General features: G+C 35.9%; 1 protein-coding gene across 1 annotated transcript; it reads left to right on the top strand.

The window, feature by feature from the left end:
• Nucleotides 1–20,723: 20,723 nt before the first annotated feature.
• LOC143619699 (DNAJ protein JJJ1 homolog) lies at nt 20,724–23,199 on the top strand. The gene is made up of 3 exons (XM_077091568.1): nt 20,724–22,397; nt 22,483–22,541; nt 22,971–23,199. Exons 1-3 carry the CDS (start codon nt 20,730–20,732, stop codon nt 23,026–23,028), a joined length of 1,785 nt encoding a protein of 594 aa, XP_076947683.1. The 5' UTR covers nt 20,724–20,729; the 3' UTR covers nt 23,029–23,199.
• Nucleotides 23,200–23,207: the final 8 nt, after the last annotated feature.

Below are 23,207 nucleotides of genomic sequence, written 5' to 3'. Positions count from 1 at the left end.
TTCACTTTTGGTCCCTTATTTTTGATAACCAGTCACTTCTTGGTCATACTTTCATTTTCCAAAAATACTAAAGCGGCCCTTATGTGGCTCGCAGCGATGCGAGCGTGCGAAGTGCGCCATCAAAACGCCACATTACGCCCATCGCCCGAGTCCGTGCGCGTCGGGTGCTTCGCACCCTCCGCTAGGACTATGGAGAGTGATTATTCACATAAGAATATTACTATGGAAATTTGCTTCCTTATAAAGAGTTTCCATTTCTTTTCTTATTTCCATGTGAGATGAAAGTATTCTTCCTTTATTTATACCCATGTGGAATGCTTTCATTTTCTTCCATCTTTCCATGAGGGATGGAATTTTCTTATTTCATTAAGATAAGATGTCTTTATTTTTCTTATTTCATTTTTCCCATGACTTATCTTGAGATTATTTTTAATCATTCAACTTTCAAAGTTGCCAACTTTAGTCCAAAATAATTATGGGTTTTTCCGAGATGTTACATCCTCCCCACATTGAAATGAATCTCATCCTCGAGATTCGCTTTTCTTAGGTTTGGATGTTTTTACTTTGTTAGTTCATGATTAAATTCTATCTAATCTGATTCCCGCGTTTAGCTATCATTGCAGAATGATGTGCGTCGAATATGTCTAAAAGAATGACCCTCACAACTAAGCTTTAATTATAAAACGAAAATCCTAAAACCACACACAACTGGCAAGTGTACCGGTCGCAAGTAGTATAGACATAGGAAGTCCGAGTATCGAACACGTGGACACGTAAGGACGCTAACGATTACTAACCCTAGACAAGACCTACCTAAGAATAATATTTAATTGATTTTTTATTTCTTTTAACTTAACTTAACTAACTAGACTGACTGACAAAAATTACCTAAAATAGAAAACTTAACGACAAACTAACTGTGTTAACTTCGGATGGAGAAAAACGTCTACCTAGGTCTGAATCAAACTGAATGCCTAACAAGCTAATGGATTGAATGATATCAAGATACCGGTTCCTAAAGATGACACTACTAAGGATCGCTCGAGCTCACTGGATTACCTCTCGGTTTCACTCAACAAGCCTAAACTACTTAAAATCGGCTAAAACGACCAAACCGGGAAACAATCGTTAACGTGTTCTAATGTTGACTCACCTCTTGGTCTCACCAACACTCGACCCTAATGGTAATGAATACTACACAACCAAGGATAGAGTAACAATTCAACTTAAACCAAATAGATCAACTAGTCGCTCAAAACACCTAAACCGGGCAAGAAACGAACTAGCTCTCGCGCAATCCTTATTCTAGCATGCAAAGGTAATGAGACGACCCTAACTTCTTATCACCTCTCGGTCTCTAAGAAGGTGCCTAACCGCTGTACTTTAACCAAATAATCACGCAACAAAACCCTACGGTTGTACCTACCGCAAACAAACCCTAAACACAAAGTCTAGAATCAAACAATGCACCGATCAATCAACACAAAACTAATCAACCAACGTAAAGGGGTTTAAGCAATGAATGACCAAAATTTTCAGCCCTTAAACACAACCTATTTCATGTCTAAATCAAACTTTACATTAACAAATTAAGTCTATCAATCGAACAATCCAACAAGCTCATCAAACACTAACAATAATCATCATTCCTAGGTAGAACTAACAAAAGCCTAACATACTTTTTGGACAGCCATGAATACTCATTAAAAACATTGTATAACCCATCTCAAACATCAATTCAAGCATTCATTGATCAACAAATATCATAAACAATTCAATCTCTCAATCAATTGCAAAACAAATCAACAATTAAGCAAGAAAATCAAAGTGTATGAACAATGAAAAAGATGGAAGGATATGGATGATTCCGGGCTGCTCCTTGCCTGTAAAAATGAATGGTAAACGATCCCGGGGCTTGTTCTTGTGTCCTTCCTTCCTTAGCCACCACAACACTTGAAAACCCTAGCCACAAAACTTTTTCTCCTTGGTTTGCTGCTGTCCAGAATCCGATCGGACCAGGTTAGGGTTCTTCTAGGGTTTTATTTTTTTTATATTATAATATCATTGTAAGACTTGGGCCTCCATGATGCATATGGACCGGGCTTTGAGTTGTTTCTTGAAATCGTATGCGTAAAAGGCTCGTAAACTCCTCGAAAAGCTCGGTTTCTTCAATCTTTCACCCATAGCCTACAAGATAAAGATTAATATATAAAACCTATCTAAAACGAGTTAAAACACATAATATATAATATAATACGTAGATAAAAGGTGCGGAAAATAAGTGTATTTTACAACACATCACAGAATGATTGAGATTTCGGATCTGTTGATAACTTTACATCTTGATTGCTGTAATAAGTCAACAATTCAGAATATCATAAGTAACTATAAATTGCTAAACACAGTGATCAGTTGTGTTTAATTATTTATCTTACCTTTTGTATTCTAAGCATTTACTGAGGTTGGCTCTACTGTTCCTTGGATTCGATCTGTCGAATCTATTCCATCTCTTGATCCTGATAATTTGTTTTCCTTATATTCTGGCAGTATCGTCATATTTGACATGTTATCAATCATATTTCTTGAACATTCTCGAGTTCTTTTTCTTTGACTTTTTGATCAATCCCTGTTGATATTCTATTAACGGTATTTCTTAAATATCTTGCGATCGAGCAGAGATTTCTTTCAATGATATACTGTATTTTTATATTTTGATATCTCTCGACATCTAATTTATCCTTTCTCAGTGATATTCAAAATCTTTTCCCTCAGTATGTTATTAACCTATATTTAAAATAGGCTTGCATAAGTATCTAGATGGTGTTTCTTGATTAATCAGTAGATTTTTTAAGTCTGTTTCAGTTCAACAGACTTGTAGTAGCAGACTCGTGGTCTGATCAGCAGACTTTTAAGTCTGATTTAGTTCGGCATACTCTTCGTCCGATCAGCAGACTTTAAGTCTGATTCAGTTCGGTAGACTCTTAGGTTTGACCTCACCTTAATAGAGTTTTATATTCGTTTTATCAAAATATATTTTGTGTTTACATATGATGTTTGGTTTGGTATGCTTTGGCCTAATAGAGATAGTCCATCCAATTGGATGAATCTGTAAGATGATAAGTCAAATCAGCATGTTATCGGTTTTAAATGTCAGTTTTAAATTCAGATGCTCGATTGTCTTTCCTTTTAGAAATACTGAATATGAGCATTCTTGTGTATTGATAAGATCTGTATGTTAATATTTCATTTATAACTTAGGGAATTAAAAACCTTTTCTTGGTTTACAAAATTTCTCGTTTTTGAACGAGTTACAACTTAATATACAGAAATTAACTATTCTACCTGACATTCTTTTGATATAATTCTTGTTTATTCTTTTCTTGATTGTTTGTCAGATATCTCTGATTTTATTCTGACATTAATGTCAGTCTTGATTAGCTTTTCTTTTCTGGCAATTTGTTTTAAAGTGGCCCGTTTGTCCACATATGAAACATACTCCTAGTTTCTTCTTGCATTCTTGTATTGTGTGTCCTTCTCTATTGTAGTATGCACACTTATCTGTGCCTTCTAGTCGGCATTTCCCAGAATGTTTTCTTCCACAAGTTTTACAAGTGGATTTTGGAGTATTTCCTTCTTTTTCTATCTTCTTGAAATCTTTCGGTTTCTTGATTTCTTTTTCTTCTTTTTTTTCTTCCTCTAGATTTCTTATCATATTATTTATTAAATATCCGGCTACTTCCATGGCCGAATCTATTGTTTGTGGCATATTGGATCTTACCAAATCTCTTATTTCTTTTGGTAACCCATATATATAACCGGTTATTTTATTTTATTCTGGAGTAACTAAATGTGGAACCAGTCGGCAATATTCAAGGAATTTTGTAACATCCTGATTTTTTCAAAACCCTAGAAATTTAATGTTTTGAACGAGTTATTAATTCGTCATTCGAAAGTTGCAAATGTTTAATTGTTAAATTAATTAGAAATCTCTAAATGGTTATTATAATATTCAAAAGTATAGGATTTAAATAAATATGCTTGTAACTTTAGGAAAGCAAACTGTAAGATAAAATTAAAACTGGTGATTTAATATTGGATTAAAGTTGGAGGGCCATATGTGTAATTAGATGAAACTTGTTTATGAACAAAGCAACATGCACGCTCCTTGTTTCCGTTTTTCCCGGCGAAGTTCCGCGCCAACATTTAACCAGAATTTGTCACCAAATCAAATATTTAAACCTTCCATATGAACTCCAAATCTTGCCTAGTAATTCATACGTGTAAATGACGCAATTACAGCTGCAAATCTTTCCTTTTCGAATTCAAATCTTCGACAAATTATGGGATTTTCCAAACTTGTGAAACAAATTATTAAGCGTTATATAATAACGATTCTACTCGTTTTCAAAACACGACGCAGTCGCCGCCATCGCCGACTTCTATTATCGAGTAGAAGTCGGTAGTTTGAGTAGAAGTCGGTAGTTTGAGTAGGGGAAGGGTGCGGCACAACACGACGCAGTCGCTGCACCCTTCCCCTACTCAAACTACCGACTTCTATTATCGAGTTGTGCCGCCATCGCCGCCACAAGTCTGCAGCGAGGTCTCACTTTATCCATCGAACACCGATTAAAGTGAGTTTTATACCGATTTATTCGTCTTTAAATTCCGAATCAAAGCCTATGTTTCTGTTAGCAAACTGTAATGATTGAATGCTATTTTTGAACTCGAAACTCTTTAATGCGAGTAGGTTTCCGATGCAGATGGCATGCCAGTTTTTTTTTTTTAACTAGTGCACAGTGGAATTTTTTTTTCTACATCTCTTATTGTGTACAGATTGTTTAAGATTTATTATAATAAATAAATGTATTAAAGTAATTTGGTTGTTTAGAAAGGGTCTACCGATCTTATTTATGTTTATTATATAATATAATAATCAAATATTTTCAATATGTAGTTCTAGTTAAATTACTGTTTTATATTATATATATATATGTATTAAACTTTGATTCATAAAAAAGTTAGCTGCTCATTTTTTTAATTTAAAAGATAATATTTGAGTGTCCAGAATTTAATTAATAACATAAACTGATCTGTTAAGAGATTGTAAACTGTTAGGTTAAAATTAATAATAGTAGAATTTAAGTCTTTATCGCAATAATGATTGTAGGTTTTTCTCTTCGTTACTTCTGGCACAAAGGCTTTATTTTGGTCATTTCTATTCGTCAATCAGGTTTGGACCTCTCAACAACTTATCTGCGCGAATTTGGGTTCCGTCTACTTCGTAAACGGGAATCTAATTTCGTTATTGAATTGCTTACTTGAATATATTGTTATTGTCATATATACATAGTTATATTATTGAGTATTGACATTGAACTATTGATTTACTGATCTACTGACCTACTGAACTATTGCACCGAAAGGTGAATCTACTGAACTACTGCACCGAAAGGTGACCTACTGAATTTGACTGACCTACTGAAAGTGTTATGTGAACTACTGAATGTGAACTACGGGATTTGACTAACCTACTGAATGTGAACTACTGAATGTGAACTACTGAAGGTGGCTAACTGAATTTGTATAAATAATGTTTGTATTTAGATATTGTTAAGATATTGTGTTATTGTTATAGTTGTTGTCCCACTGAGTAATTTTACTCAGGCGTGTATATGTGCGTCAGGTAACAGGGCATTTCGGAAGAATCTGATCGAGGGTTCAGGGGAAAAACTTAAGGATCAAGGGTTTTATAAAAAGAAGAATTAAATGATGTTGCGTACAAAATTTTTTGTATTTATTTTGAAAGTTTAATGTATATTTTTTTTTTCTGAAAATGGTGCATTGAATTCTGACCTACAGTAAAGGTGACACGTCAACCCTAGATTGGGGCGGGGTGTTACAAATTTAGTATTGTATTCCCTGAGATTTGTACCAACAACCTTATGATTCCATAGCTGAGTTTGAATCTGATCCATCTCGTGGAGTGGACAATATTTCTTTATAACGAGACCTTTGAATGCTTCCAGCTTAGATTATACATTGTTTCTCGTCCCTTATTCCAAATTAGGGTATTCCACCATTCAAGAGCTTCCCCCCTTGAACATTTGAGATGAATATTGGATAGCTTCTTCTTTTGTACACTTGCTAATGCAGACAATTGCTTCTTGTTCTTATAGCCATCTTCAAGCGGCTATATCATCATTGTCTCCATAAAATTCTTTAGGCTTGTAAGCTTGGAAATTTTTAAAGTTGCATCATTTTTGAATCTTTAACTTCTTTCGAGGTTTATCTCTTAAATTATTGTCAGCTATCATAAGCTTCTTTCTTTCTTGAATGAACAGATTTACTTTGACTTTTCTTGTTTGATTGGCTTTGTTTTGTAAAATTGTCCTTGATAGCTTCTTGTATCATTTTCTGGATTTCAACTTTATATTGGGCGGGAAGTTCCTTGTTTTCATTGTTAATATTCTCTCCACTTCCAACTTTATTGGAAGGATTGTTCTGAGAGTTTGCACTTTCTTCTCTTGACATACTACAATAAAATTTTAAAGATAAGTTCAACATTCGGGAAATTCAAAATATATCCTTTTTTTTATATTATTGTAGTTACATAAGTGCATAGCATTATTATGGTTACACTTGTTACAACTGCTACGGTTCTTATTATTTATTTCTTCCAGCAGACAATCAATTTTTTGATCTTGTCGTCCTTTTTGGTATTCTCCTTTGTTTCCTTTTCTTTTCCTTCTCTTCTTCCATCTCTATATCGTTAAGCATTGCTTCGGCTATTTTTGTAACATCGACTCCAAAACATTTTGGATCTTCTATGAAATGGTACATTCCTTTATAATCTGTGCTCCGGCGTTCATTTTGAGGATGAGCAAAAGTAAGGATCATGATTTATTGGATAATTGAAATATTCTTGCCCCTAAGGATTTTCTTCCTGATTGCTCATTACTTCTTTTCCTTTCGGCATTGTTGGTTTCTTGGATCTACTTGATCCAGTTCCATGCATATGCTGATTCGGAATGATCTGAGCTAATGGGATGTTAGAATCGAAGGAATCTGAATCCTCCTCCATTGTCGTCTGATGTGAGTCTTCACTACTAGATATAGGGATTGGGAGTAAAGTTGTCCCTATACACCCTTTTCCTTTACCTGACGGAGGTTGAAATGATCCTTGACATGATTGATGATCAGTCATCTTTACGATGTTAGATTAGGAATAGAATTGTATTCCTATCTTATCCGTAACAGTTTATTTATTCAGTGATTGTATTTAGATACATGCAATTAAGTACCTATGTTGTTTAAATCAATATCCGTATAATAGGATTAAATCTTATCCGTATCATTGTTTAATCATTAAGTGATTATATCAGTTGATATTCTTAATTGAATATCAATGTTCTCAGTATAACCTTATTTCTAATCAAAGCCTAGGTATAAAGTATACCTAATTCGCTAAGACCGATGGCTCTGATACCAACATGTCACACCCCGACTTAGGGCTTGGGTGCGAAACCTGTTAGTTGGTATCTGTTTTGAAAATATATCAGAGTTGCGGGTTTGTTTTAGCGGAAGTATTTAAAATATAAAATAATGGGTTTAGATACCCATTTAATATCATAAATCAAGTTTGACAAAATATGAGCGGAATCCTTTTTAATAATAATAATATTATATTGAAAATTCAGGATTTGAATACCCGGTTGATAAATCAAATACCTGTCTAATGAAAATATGAATCTTTATAATATTTTAAATAAAATATCGGAGCCATCAGATCACCTATAATGACTATGTCTTCAATCTTCTAATCTGTCTTGTCCGTCAGTTCTATTCTTTGAAGTTTCTCTGAAATGTGGGGGAAAAATGCGTCAGCACACAGCCGGTGAATGACGCTGACTCTGATGTAATACCATTGTGAAAACAACAATAATACCTTTATGACATCACTCATTAGGCACCTAACTCAATTGGGATAAAATTACCCTAAGTACATGTACAATTAATCATATACACAATATCATTTCTCTGAACAGTCCCGTAGACTTCCAAAGGCATGTTTGATGATATTCATGGCCTCGAAGAACTCTGAGTCACCATGTATGAATGGATCCAGACACATGTATACTCTTAATCTGAGTATGCCCGTTTCTTATTATTGCAGCACAAAATTTTAAGGATTCGTAAATCCATGCAAACAGTTCAGACCCTAAAAGAGATGTAAAAGTGTAGGGCGTATTCACCTTTTATTATTGTAATCAGTTTCTGACACTGATTCCTGTTTATGATCAGTTTCGGTTACCGAACCCTGTCTGTAAATCAGTTTCTGTTACTGATCCCTGTTTCTGATTGATTGTTTGATTGCTATCTCGAACCTATAGTACGAGAATAACATTTGTATAAATATCTAGATCAATGATCTAACTTCAAACCCCTTAGTTTGCTTTGTATAGCTTTAACCGTGACAAATCATTTGTTTGTATAAAACATTTGGACCTTTAGTCCTTTGTTTATTTATTAGTTTTGTGCTAGGTTTCTTCTTCAGGAAGAAACATTTATACCAGGTTTCTTCTTCAAGAAGAAACATCACTTTAACTATAACCGTTGTGAATGAATATTTCTTAATCATAAAGAAATATTATTTTAACTATACCCCTTTCTTGTAAATGATTATTTTTCTTAATCATGAAGAAACAATAATTAACTATAACCATTGCTTATGAAAAGTTATCTTATACTTATCTGTAATCAAGGTTCGGGCTATACCCCCGACTATGGTCTAAGCCATTATAATAATAAAATAATAACTTAATAAGATACCCACCCTACCTCGCACGGGTATTTGGAGTTAAATACCTATGACTGATCGAGCGGCACTTCTACTCTATATCGCGTTCTAAAGCTTTAAACTATCAGAGCTTCGGAGCTTGGCATGTTCCACGAGGCCGGCACGCAAACCGAGGCTAAGTGTGTGTGAGAAAGTGTGATTGGAGTGTGAGATGGGAAGTGCCGATCACCCCTCTATTTATAGCTGAAATTGGGATCCATCGCGTAGCGCGATGGTCCGTTCTCTTAATCCATCGCGTAGCGCGATGTCAGGGAATGACGCGTGGCATGATGACTCAGCCGTAGCATCTGCCACGTGTCATTCCGTCGCGACACGTATTGATGAGTCATAACACTCCATCGCGTAGCGCGATGGTCTTGTTCCTGGGCTCATCGCGTAGCGCTATGGGTTCCTGCATTCAGATTTTCACTTTTGGTCCCTTATTTTTTATAACTTGTCACTTCTTGGTTATACTTTCATTTTCCAAAAATACTAAAGCGGCCCTTATGCAGCTCGCGGCGATGCGAGCGTGTGATGTGCGCCATCAAAACGCCACATTACGCCCATCGCCCGAGTCCGTGTCCGTGCGCGTCGGGTGCTTCTCACCGTCCGTTAGGACTATCGAGAGTGATTAGTCACATAAGAATATTACTATGGAAATTTGCTTCCTTATAAAGAGCTTTCATTTTTTTTTCTTGTTTTCATTTGGGATGAAAGTTTTCTTCCTTTATTTATACCCATGTGGAATGCTTTCATTTTCTTCCATCTTTCCATGTGGGATGGAATTTTCTCATTTCCTTAAGATAAGATGTCTTTATTTTTTCTTATCTTATTTTTCCCATGACTTATCTTGAGATTATTTTTAATCCTTCAATTTTCAAAGTTGACAACTTTAGTCCAAAATAATTCTGGGTTTTTCCTAGATGTTACATATACCTACCACATCCAGTATTTCGTCATGGACAACTATACGTGGCTTTGTTAAGGGCAACCTCACCACAGTTATTAAAAATTTTAATAGTTTCACAAGACAATGAAGAACCCCAAATCACCAAAATTATAGTATATACTGATTTTCTAGATGAAATGCATACCACATGCGGCTACTAACATACAAAGTACAGTTATATTATCTAACATATATTTTTTTTACTTTACATACTCATTTATACAGAAAAGAATTTATATTCGATATAAAAGAAGGACAAAAGCCAGGAATCATCACTATTCGTGTACTAAAATAATGGATATCAAAAAGAAAACGTGCAGAGTTGTGATACCTATTTGTTGACCACAATGTAAGTAACAAACAACATCAACAACCTAACTGGTCAAATCATTATTTCATTTAATGCACAGGTTAAAATAATGACATTTATTATCATGCCGCAGAGTGATGTAATAGACGTTGTCGCAAACTTAGGTAACATGTCATACTTTGAATAATTGATTAAGGTTCAATCATGCTACAAGATCACCGACTATGACGCAATCCATTCTAGAAGGTCCGTGTCAGTTACTTCACACGGTGCTTCAATACAAATTAGGCTCAAGGCTGAATTCGAACTCATATCTGATGACACTATCCCAAAGTGCTACTATGATTTCCTTAAACATGAGGTCCTACAATAACGTCTTGGATCATGGGAGTTACTCACAGGTAAGATACACATTATAAATATAAATTCAAAAACATACAGCCCATAACTAACACCGTTAACAAAAACAAATCTCATATTGCATTGGGTGCGTCATCGTGAACAAACTGGCAGACGTGAACATAAGGAACAACAAAGCAGTCGTGAGAAAGATAAAAATACAAGACACTAGGTAAACATCAACAGTCTTTCAAACCATTATATACAGGAGAAGCAACAACACATTTAACTAACTTGATTCTCATATGAAACAGCAACAAGAATGTTCTCATCACACTTTTTGCCAGAAAAGAGAGACTTGGTTGGCCACACAACTACTTTTGGGGATATAATCGCAATCATATCAGCAAGAGTGACAAATTATGACGGTATGTACTAACATTAAAAAATTAAACCTAACATTGATACATACCAAATGTTAAATATCAATCGTGTATCCAAACAGGTACGCCACAACTCGAGTAAACCCATATAACAGAAATTATTATCAACCCCAAACAGGCACCTACTTCCAGTAACATATTGATAGGTAACCAACAAAACCTCCTTTTCAAATAAAAAATGTTCAAAACTAACACATAACTTTGATAAAAAAAAATAGATTGTTGCAGCTTCCATTGGATCGGCAAGACACCAAACACACAACATCAATAACAATCTGTCAGTTACTCCATACAATACCTCAACACAGCCCGGTAAAAATTTACATAGCAAAAATGCAAGAACACTTACAATGGTCAGCGATGAAACACTTTCATGTTCTCATAACACCATATGACAGTTACGCGACATCAAAGAACTAACTATACTTGCAAGGCAAGAATCTATGAAGTTAAGACTCATCAAAACTGGTATTACGCACGGTGTTCTGAATGCAAAAACACACTGCATATACAACATGATGGGAAACCATCATTCGCATACGCAGACCGCAAGATTCTCACTCTAGACTTCCAGTAAGTATCATAACCAGTTATCCTAATGAAATAACATAACCCAACAAAATACTAATTAATATACACAACAGGTACTGCCTCAATGCAAAGATCGCTGATGACATAGACACAAATGATGTTGTAATCTACAATGAAACAAAAGCGCTACCACCACCGATCTCCACAATGATAGGAATGACCATGGACTTACGCTCACAGTGAGGGGACATTAGGCGGTTAGCATCAACAAGATATCAAAACCAACGACAAACGCAAGTCAATCAACTTCATCGGCTGCAACAAATCTACCACCACCAACACTTGACCCCAAAACCAAGAGACCATCATAACAAACAACAGGTACTAACAAATAATCGGTAATTATATATATAATTTGAAATAGTTGTTTGTTAATTGTTTCTATATGATAATCTTAGTTTAGGTTATAGTATTATCAATAAGTGTATTGGATTACTATCAACCTTCTGATAGGATTATTAGTAGTGATGACATGACTTTGTAAATAGTATTTTCTTAATTGTTGCTATGATACATGTCACTGCTAACTGAATCCGGACGAAAAGAAGCAAAATATGCATTGAAGAAAACAAAGACACGATGTTGGCAACACAAGGCCAAATTTTTTTGGTTAAAACCACACAGTAGTTTATTATGTCAACCCACATACGTTACGTTGGGCCTTTTGGAAAGAACATGTGCAGTAGTTTACTATGTAAACCCACAAAGGTTGGGCTTTTTTGTAAAAAAATATCTATCTGAAAAAACCCAAATACAAGCTCAGATGCTACAGTTCCCTATATAGACTATAAGGATCTCTTTACTGTTTTGGTCAAATGTTTTTAGGTTTGCTCAAATGTTATATGTTATTCAACCTCCGGTCCATGTAGCATGTGACACAAGTGTTATTCGAGAATGAAACATCTACTTGCATAGATCAACATCGTCGCACAGTGGCGGATTACAAACCTAGTTAATTATAATAAAAGAAGTTGCGGATTATAAATGATGCTAAACTTTTTTTTTAACGACCAACAAAACAACTTATATAAAAAAACGCTAGCAAGAAGCTAGACGCAGCGCCACAAACAAGCACCAGAAACATAAAGGCCGAGCAAGCAGGCAAAAAAAACGAAAGAAAAAACATAAGAAAACCGCACACACCAAAGACTAACCAACACACTATACCCGGAAGCCACGCCAATCTTCCCAAGACAAACCGAATCTGCACGACCTGCTCTTAATCTAGAGGAAGCCCATCACCTTTATCTCTTTTAAAAGGGTCGTGACTTGAATGGGATATCCAATATGCACTAGCGCATTCCTCTTCTTCCATAAACACCATAGGGAGGGCATTTAGTGTATACTCCTACTTTATTGAAGGTGAAAAACTTTTGTTATTGGAAGGGTTGTCCCAAACATGTTTACAGTTTTTGTTAAAGAATGTTCTCAAAGCCAACAAGCCAAATATGAGCCTGTAGCTAATCCTGGCATGCTACAACTTCTGCCTATTCCCACTCATATTTTCATAGATATCTCCATGGATTTTATCTAAAGTCCAAGGTAAAGTTACTATTTTAGTCATTGTAGACAGGTTAACTAAGTATGCGCATTTTACCCATTTGGCTCATTCATTTAAGGCTCCTCTAAGTGACACAATTTTTTCTTGATACAATATTCAAGCTACATGGTAGTCCAATGACCATTATTTTGTATAAAGACCTATTTTCTTAAGCCAAATTGAAATGAATTCACGAAAATACTAGGTATTCAACTAGCATACTCTCCAACCTCTAACCCTCAAACTTACGAAAATACTAAGTATTCAGTTAGCCTCCTCTACAGCCTATAACCCTCAAACTGATGGTCAAGCTGAAGTTTTGAATGGATGCGTTGAAACTTATCTTAGATACATGTGTATGCAAGAACCACATCAATGGCTCAAATGGCTAAGTCAAGTTGAGTGATGATACAATACTATATCATGCCTCTATCAATACAACTTCTTTTGAGGCTCTATATGGTTACCTACCCCCCCCCCCCTACATATTCCTCTATCAATACAACTCCTTTTGAGGCTCTATATGGTTACCTACCCACCCCCTACATATTCCTTACATACATGCTAATACTAATGTTGAAATAGTGGAACTTTTACAATGAGATATGTTGGATGAACAGAATAAAGCAATATGCGGATATAGACAGAAGTGAAAGGGTATTTGAAATTGGAGATTAGGTGTTTTTAAAGTTCAGACCTCTTATATTGACATCACTAAAAACTCAGAATTACTCAAGATTGGGTCATTTTCTATTTTTCTTACAAGCTAGATTTACCAGCTGATGCACATATGCACCCGTTCTTTCATGTCTCGTTGCTGAAGAAAGCACACGGTTAGCATACTAATCCTCAATTTGTATTCCAACCTCGTCCTTGGTTTTTAAATTTATATACACAAAATTAGAGTTCCTTGTTTACAAAATGTGTCATCTTTGAATACGTCGGCTAATCTTCGCCCACTTGGAGCATCTGTGATCTTCTTATTAGTTTGAGCATACTTACTTTTCAGCAAGCTAAAAATTTGAATGTGTAGGCTAAATTTATGGTACACATGTCATCTTCTGACAGGTCTAAGCGTACTATATATGATGTTCAGTGCCCAAAAAAGCGACGGCTTAACCTTCTTAGCTAACTTATCTCTCATGACACAATCTGATTCGCTCAGAATAGAAGGTCTACAAGTGATAAGTGGTTTGCCCTTCCTTAGTAAAGACACAAGTTTGATTCTCACTTGAGCCGGTTGAAAAATATCTGGATGAAGGGATGAGCCTTGGACATATCCCTAAAAAGATAGGTTTACACGTGAAATTATTTGTCATTAAAAAAACTAAAAGTCAAAGTCTATTCCTAAAAAAAGTAAAAAAGCTAACATTGTTATAATATTAGCTCTAACTATAACAATATTATTAGTGTAATATGAGAACTTGAAGATAACAAAACAAGAGAATAAGAAAATGTATGATTCAGTAACTTTTTGATGGTGTCTTCTTAGATTACAAAGGTAGATATATATACAAAAAGGTAATACTATTTAGGGGACATGTTCATTAGTTGGGATTGAAAATTTGGCATCCATCACATGGATGTGTCTTACCGACACTTTCATAATACTTATGTGGAGTGTTCATGTGGCCAAGACTTTTGACAAATGTGAAAAGGTGTTATACAACTTGTAAAATCGTCGGTGGTTTCACAACACTCCCCCTTGGATGACACATTTTCAAAACTTCGGGGTCTTGAAGTACTGCCTCATTAAAAACCTTGCTAAAGAAAAACCCAATGGGAAAAGCTTTAGCTAAGGGAAAAAGAGTGCAGTAGATAGCTCCCCCTCAAGTTGCAGGTCGTTACATTGTTCGTACATGGCGCATGCCAATATCATGGACATGTTTTCTGAATGTTGCTGTGGGAAGTGCTTTTGTGAAAAGATCAGCTGAGTTGTTGCTGGATTTGACATATCTCATCTCTACCTAATTTTCTTTAATAAGGTCCCGAGTATACTCAAAATATCTTGGTGGTATATGCTTTGTTCTGTCACTTTTGATATACCCTTCCTTCATTTGCGAGACACAAGCTGCATTATCTTCATAGATAGGAGTTGGGATTCGATCTTTCTCTAGACCACAAGAAATCAATATGTGTCGTGACATAGATCTTAACCATACACATTCTCTTGAAGCTTCATGCAATGCAATGACTTCAGCATGATTTGAAGATGTTGCAATGAGTGTTTGTTTCTGAGAACGCCATGAAATCGCAGTTCCTCCATTCTTAAATACGTATCCAGTTTGAGATTTTGCTTTATGGGGATCAGATAAATAACCTGCATCGGCATAACCAACTAACCCTTCTTTTGAATCGTTAGAATAAAATAAACCTAAATCAACAGTTCCTTTTAAATACCGAAAAATATGTTTAATGTCATTCCAATGTCTTTTAGTAGGGGATGAACTGAATCTTGCCAATAAATTAACTGCAAAAGAAATGTCAGGTCTTGTACAGTTAGTAAGATACATAAGTGCTCCAATTGCACTGAGGTATGGTACTTCGGGACCAAGAATCTCTTCATTATCTTCGCAAGGACGAAATGGATCATTGTCAACATTGAGTGATCTAACAACCATCGGTGTGCTTAAAGGATTTGCTTTGTCCATATTGAAACGTTTTAAGAGTTTCTCAGTATAATTTGACTGATGCACAAGTATCCCATTATGCATATGCTCAATTTGTAAACCAAGACAATATTTGGTTTTTCCAAGATCTTTCATTTCGAATTCTTTCTTTAAAAGAGCAATTGCTTCATTAATTTCTTTTTGTGTCCCAATTAAATTTAGATCATCAACATACACAGCTATGATCACATATTCTGATGTTGTCTTCTTGATGAAGACACATGGACAAATAAGATTATTTGTGTATCCTTTGCTTATCAAATAATCATTCAAACGATTGTACCACATCCTTCCAAATTGTTTCAGTCCATACAAGGATCTTTGTAATTTGATGGAATACATTTCCTTAGGCTTTGAGCTTATTGCTTCGGGGAGTTTAAATCCTTCGGGAATTTTCATATAGATGTCACTATCTAGTGATCCATACAAGTAAGTTGTGACAACATCCATAAGACGCATCTCTAACTTTTTAGAGACTGCTAAGCTGATTAAATATCTAAACGTAATAGCATCCATAACAGGAGAATACGTTTCTTCATAGTCAATTCCTGGCCTCTGAGAAAAACCTTGAGCTACAAGTCTTGCTTTATATCTTGTAACTTCATTTTTCTCATTTCGTTTTCTCACAAAAACCCATTTATATCCTACAGGTTTCATTGACTTTGGTGTAATGACAATAGGTCCAAAAACCTTTCGATTGTTTAGTGAGTTTAATTCAGCTTGCATAGCATCTTTCCATTTGTTCCAATCTTGTCGATTTTTACAATCATCTATAGATTTTGGTTCAGGGTCATCATTTTCTTCCATGATATCGCTTGCCACAGAATAAGAAAATATATCATCAATATTTTCCATTTCATCTCGATCCCACATTATATGTGATTGACCATAGTTGATTGACAATTCTTTATTGGAATCATTTATTCCTTCCTGAGGAAATGTTATATCATTTATTCTTTCCTGAGGGAAGGTTTTGTCAATCATTCCTTCCTTAGGGTCAGTATCCTTTTCAAAACCCTTTCTTTTTCGAGGATTTTTATCCTTTGAACCGATTGGCCTTCCACGTTTTTAAACGTTTTTGAGATTCATGAGTTGCATTATTATGGTTTTGCTTGCTTGGAATCTCAACTCGAGCTGGAGCATTAGCAGCTGGTATATGAGATTTAGTGACCCTGTTTATATCAGTAAATGCATCAGGTAACTGATTTGCAATTTCTTGTAGATGTATTATTTTTTGAACCTCTGTCTCACTTTGTTTTGATCTTGGGTCTAGGTGTAACAATGATGGCACACACCATGATATATCTCTTTCTTGCTTTTTCATTTCTCCCCCTAATGTCGGGAACATTGTCTCGTTAAAATGACAATCAGCAAAACGTGCTGTAAATACATCACCTGTTAAAGGTTCAAGGTATCTTATGATGGAAGATGTTTCATATCCAACATATATTCCCAACCTTCTTTGGGGACCCATTTTTGTGCGTTGTGGTGGTGCAATAGGAACATACACAGCACAACCAAAAATTCTAAGATGAGAGATATTTGGCTCATTTCCATAAACAAGTTGTGTGGGAGAGTATTTATGATTCGCACTTGGTCTCACGCGGATTAATGATCCAGCATGCATAATTGCATGACCCCAAATAGAAACAGGGAGTTTTGTCCTCATTATTAATGGTCTAGCTATTAGCTGTAGGCGTTTGATCAACGACTCGGCTAAGCCATTTTGTGTGTGTACATGAGCAACAGGGTGTTCTACAACAATCCCCACAGACATGCAATAATCATCAAAAGCATGTGATGTAAATTCTCCCGCATTATCAAGCCTTACTCTTTTAATGGTATAATCCAGAAAATGTGCACGTAATTTGATAATTTGAGCAAGAAATTTTGCAAAAGCAACATTACGAGTCGATAATAAAGAGATATTAGACCATCTGCTGGATGCGTCTATTAAGACCATGAAGTATCTAAATGGTCCACATGGTGGATGAATTGGTCCACATATGTCACCTTGAATTCTTTCAAGAAACATTGGTGTTTCTTTATCGACTTTTAATGGCGAAGGCCTTGTAATTAATTTTCCAAGAGAACAAGATGTACATTGAGGCATTTTATCTATTTTGTGGATCTTTTGACCTTTCAGTGGATGCCCATGTGTATTTTCAATGATCCTTTTCATCATTGTGGATCCTGGATGGCCTAATCTGTCATGCCATAAGTTTATGATACCAGAATCGCAACAATTTTCTTTGACTGCCATATGTGCTTGAGGCACATTTATATATGTATAATGCAAACCAGAATGGAGCATTGGCAATTTTTCCAATATTTGATCTTTGCTTATGATATGCAAATATTTTTCATTACTAACAGTCCTTGACTGAGTATCATATCCATTATGATATATGTTTCTGAAACTCAACAAATTTCTTGTTGATTTTGGGGAAAATAAAGCATTTTCTATTTTGAGCTTTGTACCATTTGGTAATGCTAAATTAGCTTTTCCCACTCCTTCTATCAAGTTTGTAGGACCTGATATTGTATTGATGATCCCTTTTGTTGGTTTCAGTTTATAAAAATATTTTTTAGATCTAAGTATAGTATGCGTGGCTCCACTATCCGCTATATATATATCTTCTTCATTTGTTTGATCTTGTGCTCCGGTGATTTTCATTTTAAATCTTGAAAAATATTAAGAAAAAAAAAAATAAGTGTATAACGAAGACATATGATATTTTAATAAGAACTTTATTTAATTGAAACACAAGTAGTACATGAAAGAGGAACTACATAATTAAAGATAATGAGAACACACTTAAACTGCATCTAATTATAGTAGTCAAGCAACTTTGTTTCAAAGTTCTACCCCAAAGTCTTCAACGCTCAGCTCAGCATTGATATTATTAAAGTTATCAACATGGTTCACTTCTTTCTCTTTTCCTTTTAGAGAGGCTTGGTACAGTTCACACAAATGTGGAGCTGTGCGACAAGCCTTTGCCCAGTGGTTTGTACTTCCACATCTAAAACATGAAGTGCCATTGTTTTCGGACCTACCAACTTCATTCCATTTATTTTGGTGGTTGGAATTGGTATTGTGTGGGACATGATAATTATTGGCTCTCTGGTTACGACCACGACCACGACCGTAAGAATTATTGTTCCATTTGAATGAAAGCTTACGATCATTAAAATGTCTTTTGTCAAAATGACCACGGCCACGTCCACGGCCTCGTCCTCGACTTTGTTCCCATTTATGACCAGAATTTTTATGAGAACTTTTGTGAGCAACATGTGCTTCTGGTATTGCTAATGAACCCGTGGGACGAGATTGATGATTTTTCATCAATAATTCATTATTTTTCTCTGCTACAAGGAGCAATGCATTTAGATCAGAGTATCTCCTAAAATTCTGCAAACGATAATGTGTTTGCAAGTTTATGTTTGATGCATGAAACGTGGAGAAAGTTTTCTCTAACTTTTCTTCCTCTGTTACGGGATACCCACAAAATTCTAGCTTTGAGCAAATTCGGTATAAAGCAGAGGTCTAATCATTTACCCTCTTAAAATCTTGGAACCTAAGACTGTTCCATTCATCTCTAGAAGTAGGAAGTAAAACTTCCCTTAGATGACCGAATCTGCTTTTCAAATCTTCCCATATCATATATGGGTTATCATAATTAAAATACTCATGCTGTAGTAATTCATCAATATGTTTATGGATGAAAACATCAGCTTTTGCTTTATCCTGGTCAGAGCAATCATTGTATTCTTGGATTGTTTCTAACACATCCATAGATTTTAGATGTCTTTTGACATTTGCTGTCCAAGACATATAATTTTCTCCAGAAATGTTGAGTGCAGGGAATTCGAGTTTTGCTATATTTGACATTTTGTTGCTAAACATAATAGAGCAAATAATAAGATAAATATTAGAATCCATATATATCAATCAACAATGAGATACAATACATTGGTAGAGCTATAAACATATAAAAGAAAAAGAAAATGCCGAAATCTTCAGATGGGAGATTAAAAATTAGAATGAGAAGTAGTATAAGCATTATAGTGACCAACAGCAAAACCGGGTGAATCATTTTGAGAACTTTATCTTGGATAAATTTAATAAGAAGAATGTTTGTTGTAAATGAAATGGGGTTAATGATTGGTTATTTATAGTGAAAATTTATAACCTTTTTACAACGGTTACATTACCGTTTATAACGGTAACATTACCGTTTGTATGTGTGTGTGTATATATATAATATATAATATTAATTATTTTAAAGTAAGATAATAAATAAGATATTAAATACAGTTTATTTTATAAAATATATAATTAGTATGCACAATAATAAGAATAGAATTGTTAGTGTAAATAAATCTAACTTCTAAATGAGATATTAGTGTGCATATATAAATAAAAGTTAGAATAGTTATCAAATTTTAATAACAATGTTTATACACATTATTGCTATTACTCAGTATATTAGTTAGTATATGTATATGCATAGATATATATCTAATGTACATAATTAAAGAAGTGTTTATGATGCTTATGTAGATACCTTTGTGTCTATTACCTTTCTTCGTTAGGATATAAGCGGCTCGTGCTGATAACGTGTTATAATATTAGCTCTAACTATAACAATATTATTAGTGTAATATGAGAACTTGAAGATAACAAAACAAGAGAATAAGAAAATGTATGATTCAGTAACTTTTTGATGGTGTCTTCTTAGATTACAAAGGTAGATATATATACAAAAAGGTAATACTATTTAGGGGACATGTTCATTAGTTGGGATTGAAAATTTGGCATCCATCACATGGATGTGTCTTACCGACACTTTCATAATACTTATGTGGAGTGTTCATGTGGCCAAGACTTTTGACAAATGTGAAAAGGTGTTATACAACTTGTAAAATCGTCGGTGGTTTCACAACAAACATGTCTATTTAAGTAATTGTCTTCTATTTATACTTCCGGTTTTAACACGTTTCAACAGGTTACCAAAACCCTAGTCGTAGCTGACCACCACAACCAATTCAATGACATCGCCGGAGAAGCGTTGCCTATACGAAGTCCTGGGTCTGAACCGCGACTGCACCGCCGACGAGATCCGATCAGCCTACCGCAAACTCGCCCTCCAACGCCACCCAGACAAACTTATCAAATCCGGCATCTCAGAATCCGAAGCCACCGCTTCATTCCAAGAACTCGTCAACGCCTACGAGGTACTCTCCGACGTCAGAGAACGCGCGTGGTACGACTCTCACCGCTCCCAAATCCTCTTCTCCGGCACAAACCCATCATCATCCTCATCGTCATCAGCTGTTGTGCCTGATCTGTTTAGTTATTTTTCGAATTCGGTGTATTCTGGGTTTTCGGATAAGGGTAAAGGGTTTTATAAGGTGTATGCGGATGTGTTCGATAGGGTTTATCAGAATGAGTTGAATTATGTGAGGATGTTGGGGTTGGGTAATGTGGTGGTGAAAGAGGCCCCGCTGATGGGGAACGCGGAGAGTCCGTATGTGCAGGTGAATGCGTTTTACGGGTATTGGTTAGGGTTTGTGACGGTGATGGATTTTGCGTGGGCGGATGTGTATGACGCGATGGCGGGAGGGGATAGGCGGAGTAGGAGGAAGATGGAGGAGGAGAATAAGAAGGTTAGGAAGAAGGCAAGACGGGAGTTTAATGAGGCAGTGCGGGGGTTGGCGGAGTTTGTGAAGAAGAGGGATAAGCGGGTGATTGATATGCAGGTGAAGAGGCAGGAGGAGGTTGAGAGGAAGAGGGAGGAGGAGAGGGTGAGGAAGATGGAGTTGGCGAGAGAGAAGGCGGAGAGGGCGAGGGCGTATGAGGTGCCCGAGTGGGCGAAGGGGGAGGATGATGATGATGTGGCGGATGAGGTGGTGGAAGAGGATGAGGTGAGGAAGAATGAGTTGTATTGTGTGGCGTGTGGGAAGAAGTTTAAGAGTGATAAGCAGTGGAAGAATCATGAGCAGTCGAGGAAGCATAAGGATAAAGTTGCGGAGTTAAGGGAGGCTTTTGGAGAAGAAGATCAAGAAAACCAAGATGTCGATGATGAAGAGGAAGACGGGTTTGTGTCGGGTGATGACGTTGAAAAGCTAAAAGAAGAATTTGAAGGTGTTGATATACAGAAGGAAGAAAAGGATGATGATGAAGAAAGCCGGTCAGAGGAGTTTGTTGATGTTGATAATAACAGAAAGGGAGCGGATGATGATGATGATGATGATGATGATGACGACGACGACAAAGAAGAAGAAGATGACGATGATGAGGATATTGTTTTGAAAGCAATGTTGAACAATAGAAAGAATCTTGGAGCCACAAGGTGGACGAAGAAGGTTTACGTTGAAGTTGAAGATGAAGAAGAGGTAGACTTGATGGAGTATAATAATATGAAAGGTAGAAGAAAGAGGGGAGGTAGGAAAGAAACTGCTAAAAGAGATGAAGATGAAGAACACGGAAGAAGTGATAAACCCGAGATTAATAAGAAAGTTGAGGTGGATGAGAAACGTGAGGACGGGTTACACACCGAAGAACCATCTTGTGCAAACAATGAGGACAACGGTGGAAGAGATGGTGGGCCGACAGGAAAGGTCAAGGTTTCCAAACAAGCTCCTGCAACTAAAGTTACAAACAAAAAGGAGGCGAATTCAAAAGCCAAAAATCCGCCCAAAGGGAAGAAGCAGAAGGTATTACAAAAGCTGTTGTTAACATAGTTTTTCAATTTGTACAATGCATGGTCTAAAATAATGTTATGTTCTTGTTTGATTGCAGGCAACATCAAGAAATGCTGGGAATGAATGCGATACTTGTGGAGTAGACTTTGAATCAAGGTATGAGGTTAAGATTTTATGTGTCGCGTGTCTCTTTTATCTGTTGTAGAAGTGCAAAGTGCAAATGAGCCAAGGCGAGCCCAAGCATTACACCACTCGAGCTTGGCTCGATTCAAGTCTATGTTTTTGGGCTCGAGCTCGACTTGTATACAGAAATTGAAGCTCAATATTGGCTTGGCCCGAGTTAATTTAAGAAAAACTTTAAACGAGCTTTAACTGAATATAGTTATAAAACATTGAAGTCCAAAAGGAATTGAGTTGAAACTTCAAAAATACATAGATGAGAACGTGCTTTATTTAATGCTCGGCTCTGCTCATTTCTAGCTTTTTATCGTTTTGATCTTGAGTAGCTTGTGAGTGGCTTGGCTCGTTTGCACCAGTATAGTATTCTGTTCGCAGTTGGGCTTATTATGGTTGTTTATGTGGCAGGACTAAATTACATAAACATTTGAGTGACACGGGTCATGCGACACTGAAATCACGTTGACAATGAAGTCAGAAAGAAGTTGCAGATGTTTACTCTCAATAAGTCATTCCAGGGTTCCTGGGGCTTGAGTGGTATCAGTTTTGTTTACATTTGTACTATTTTATGCAGAGTAGGATTCTATTTATTAATGGTGCTGAGTGAAAAGGTGCCAAGTGCTTTATAGTTGTAATTGAGTTGAT

Source organism: Bidens hawaiensis, unplaced genomic scaffold, assembly GCF_021521415.1.
Source record: "Bidens hawaiensis isolate Kalapana, Puna unplaced genomic scaffold, B.hawaiensis_p1.1 tig00002477_1, whole genome shotgun sequence".
In the NCBI taxonomy this organism is placed as follows: Eukaryota; Viridiplantae; Streptophyta; class Magnoliopsida; order Asterales; family Asteraceae; genus Bidens; species Bidens hawaiensis.
Note: the sequence above shows the minus strand (reverse complement) of the source record. Positions and strands in the feature narration are given on the sequence as shown.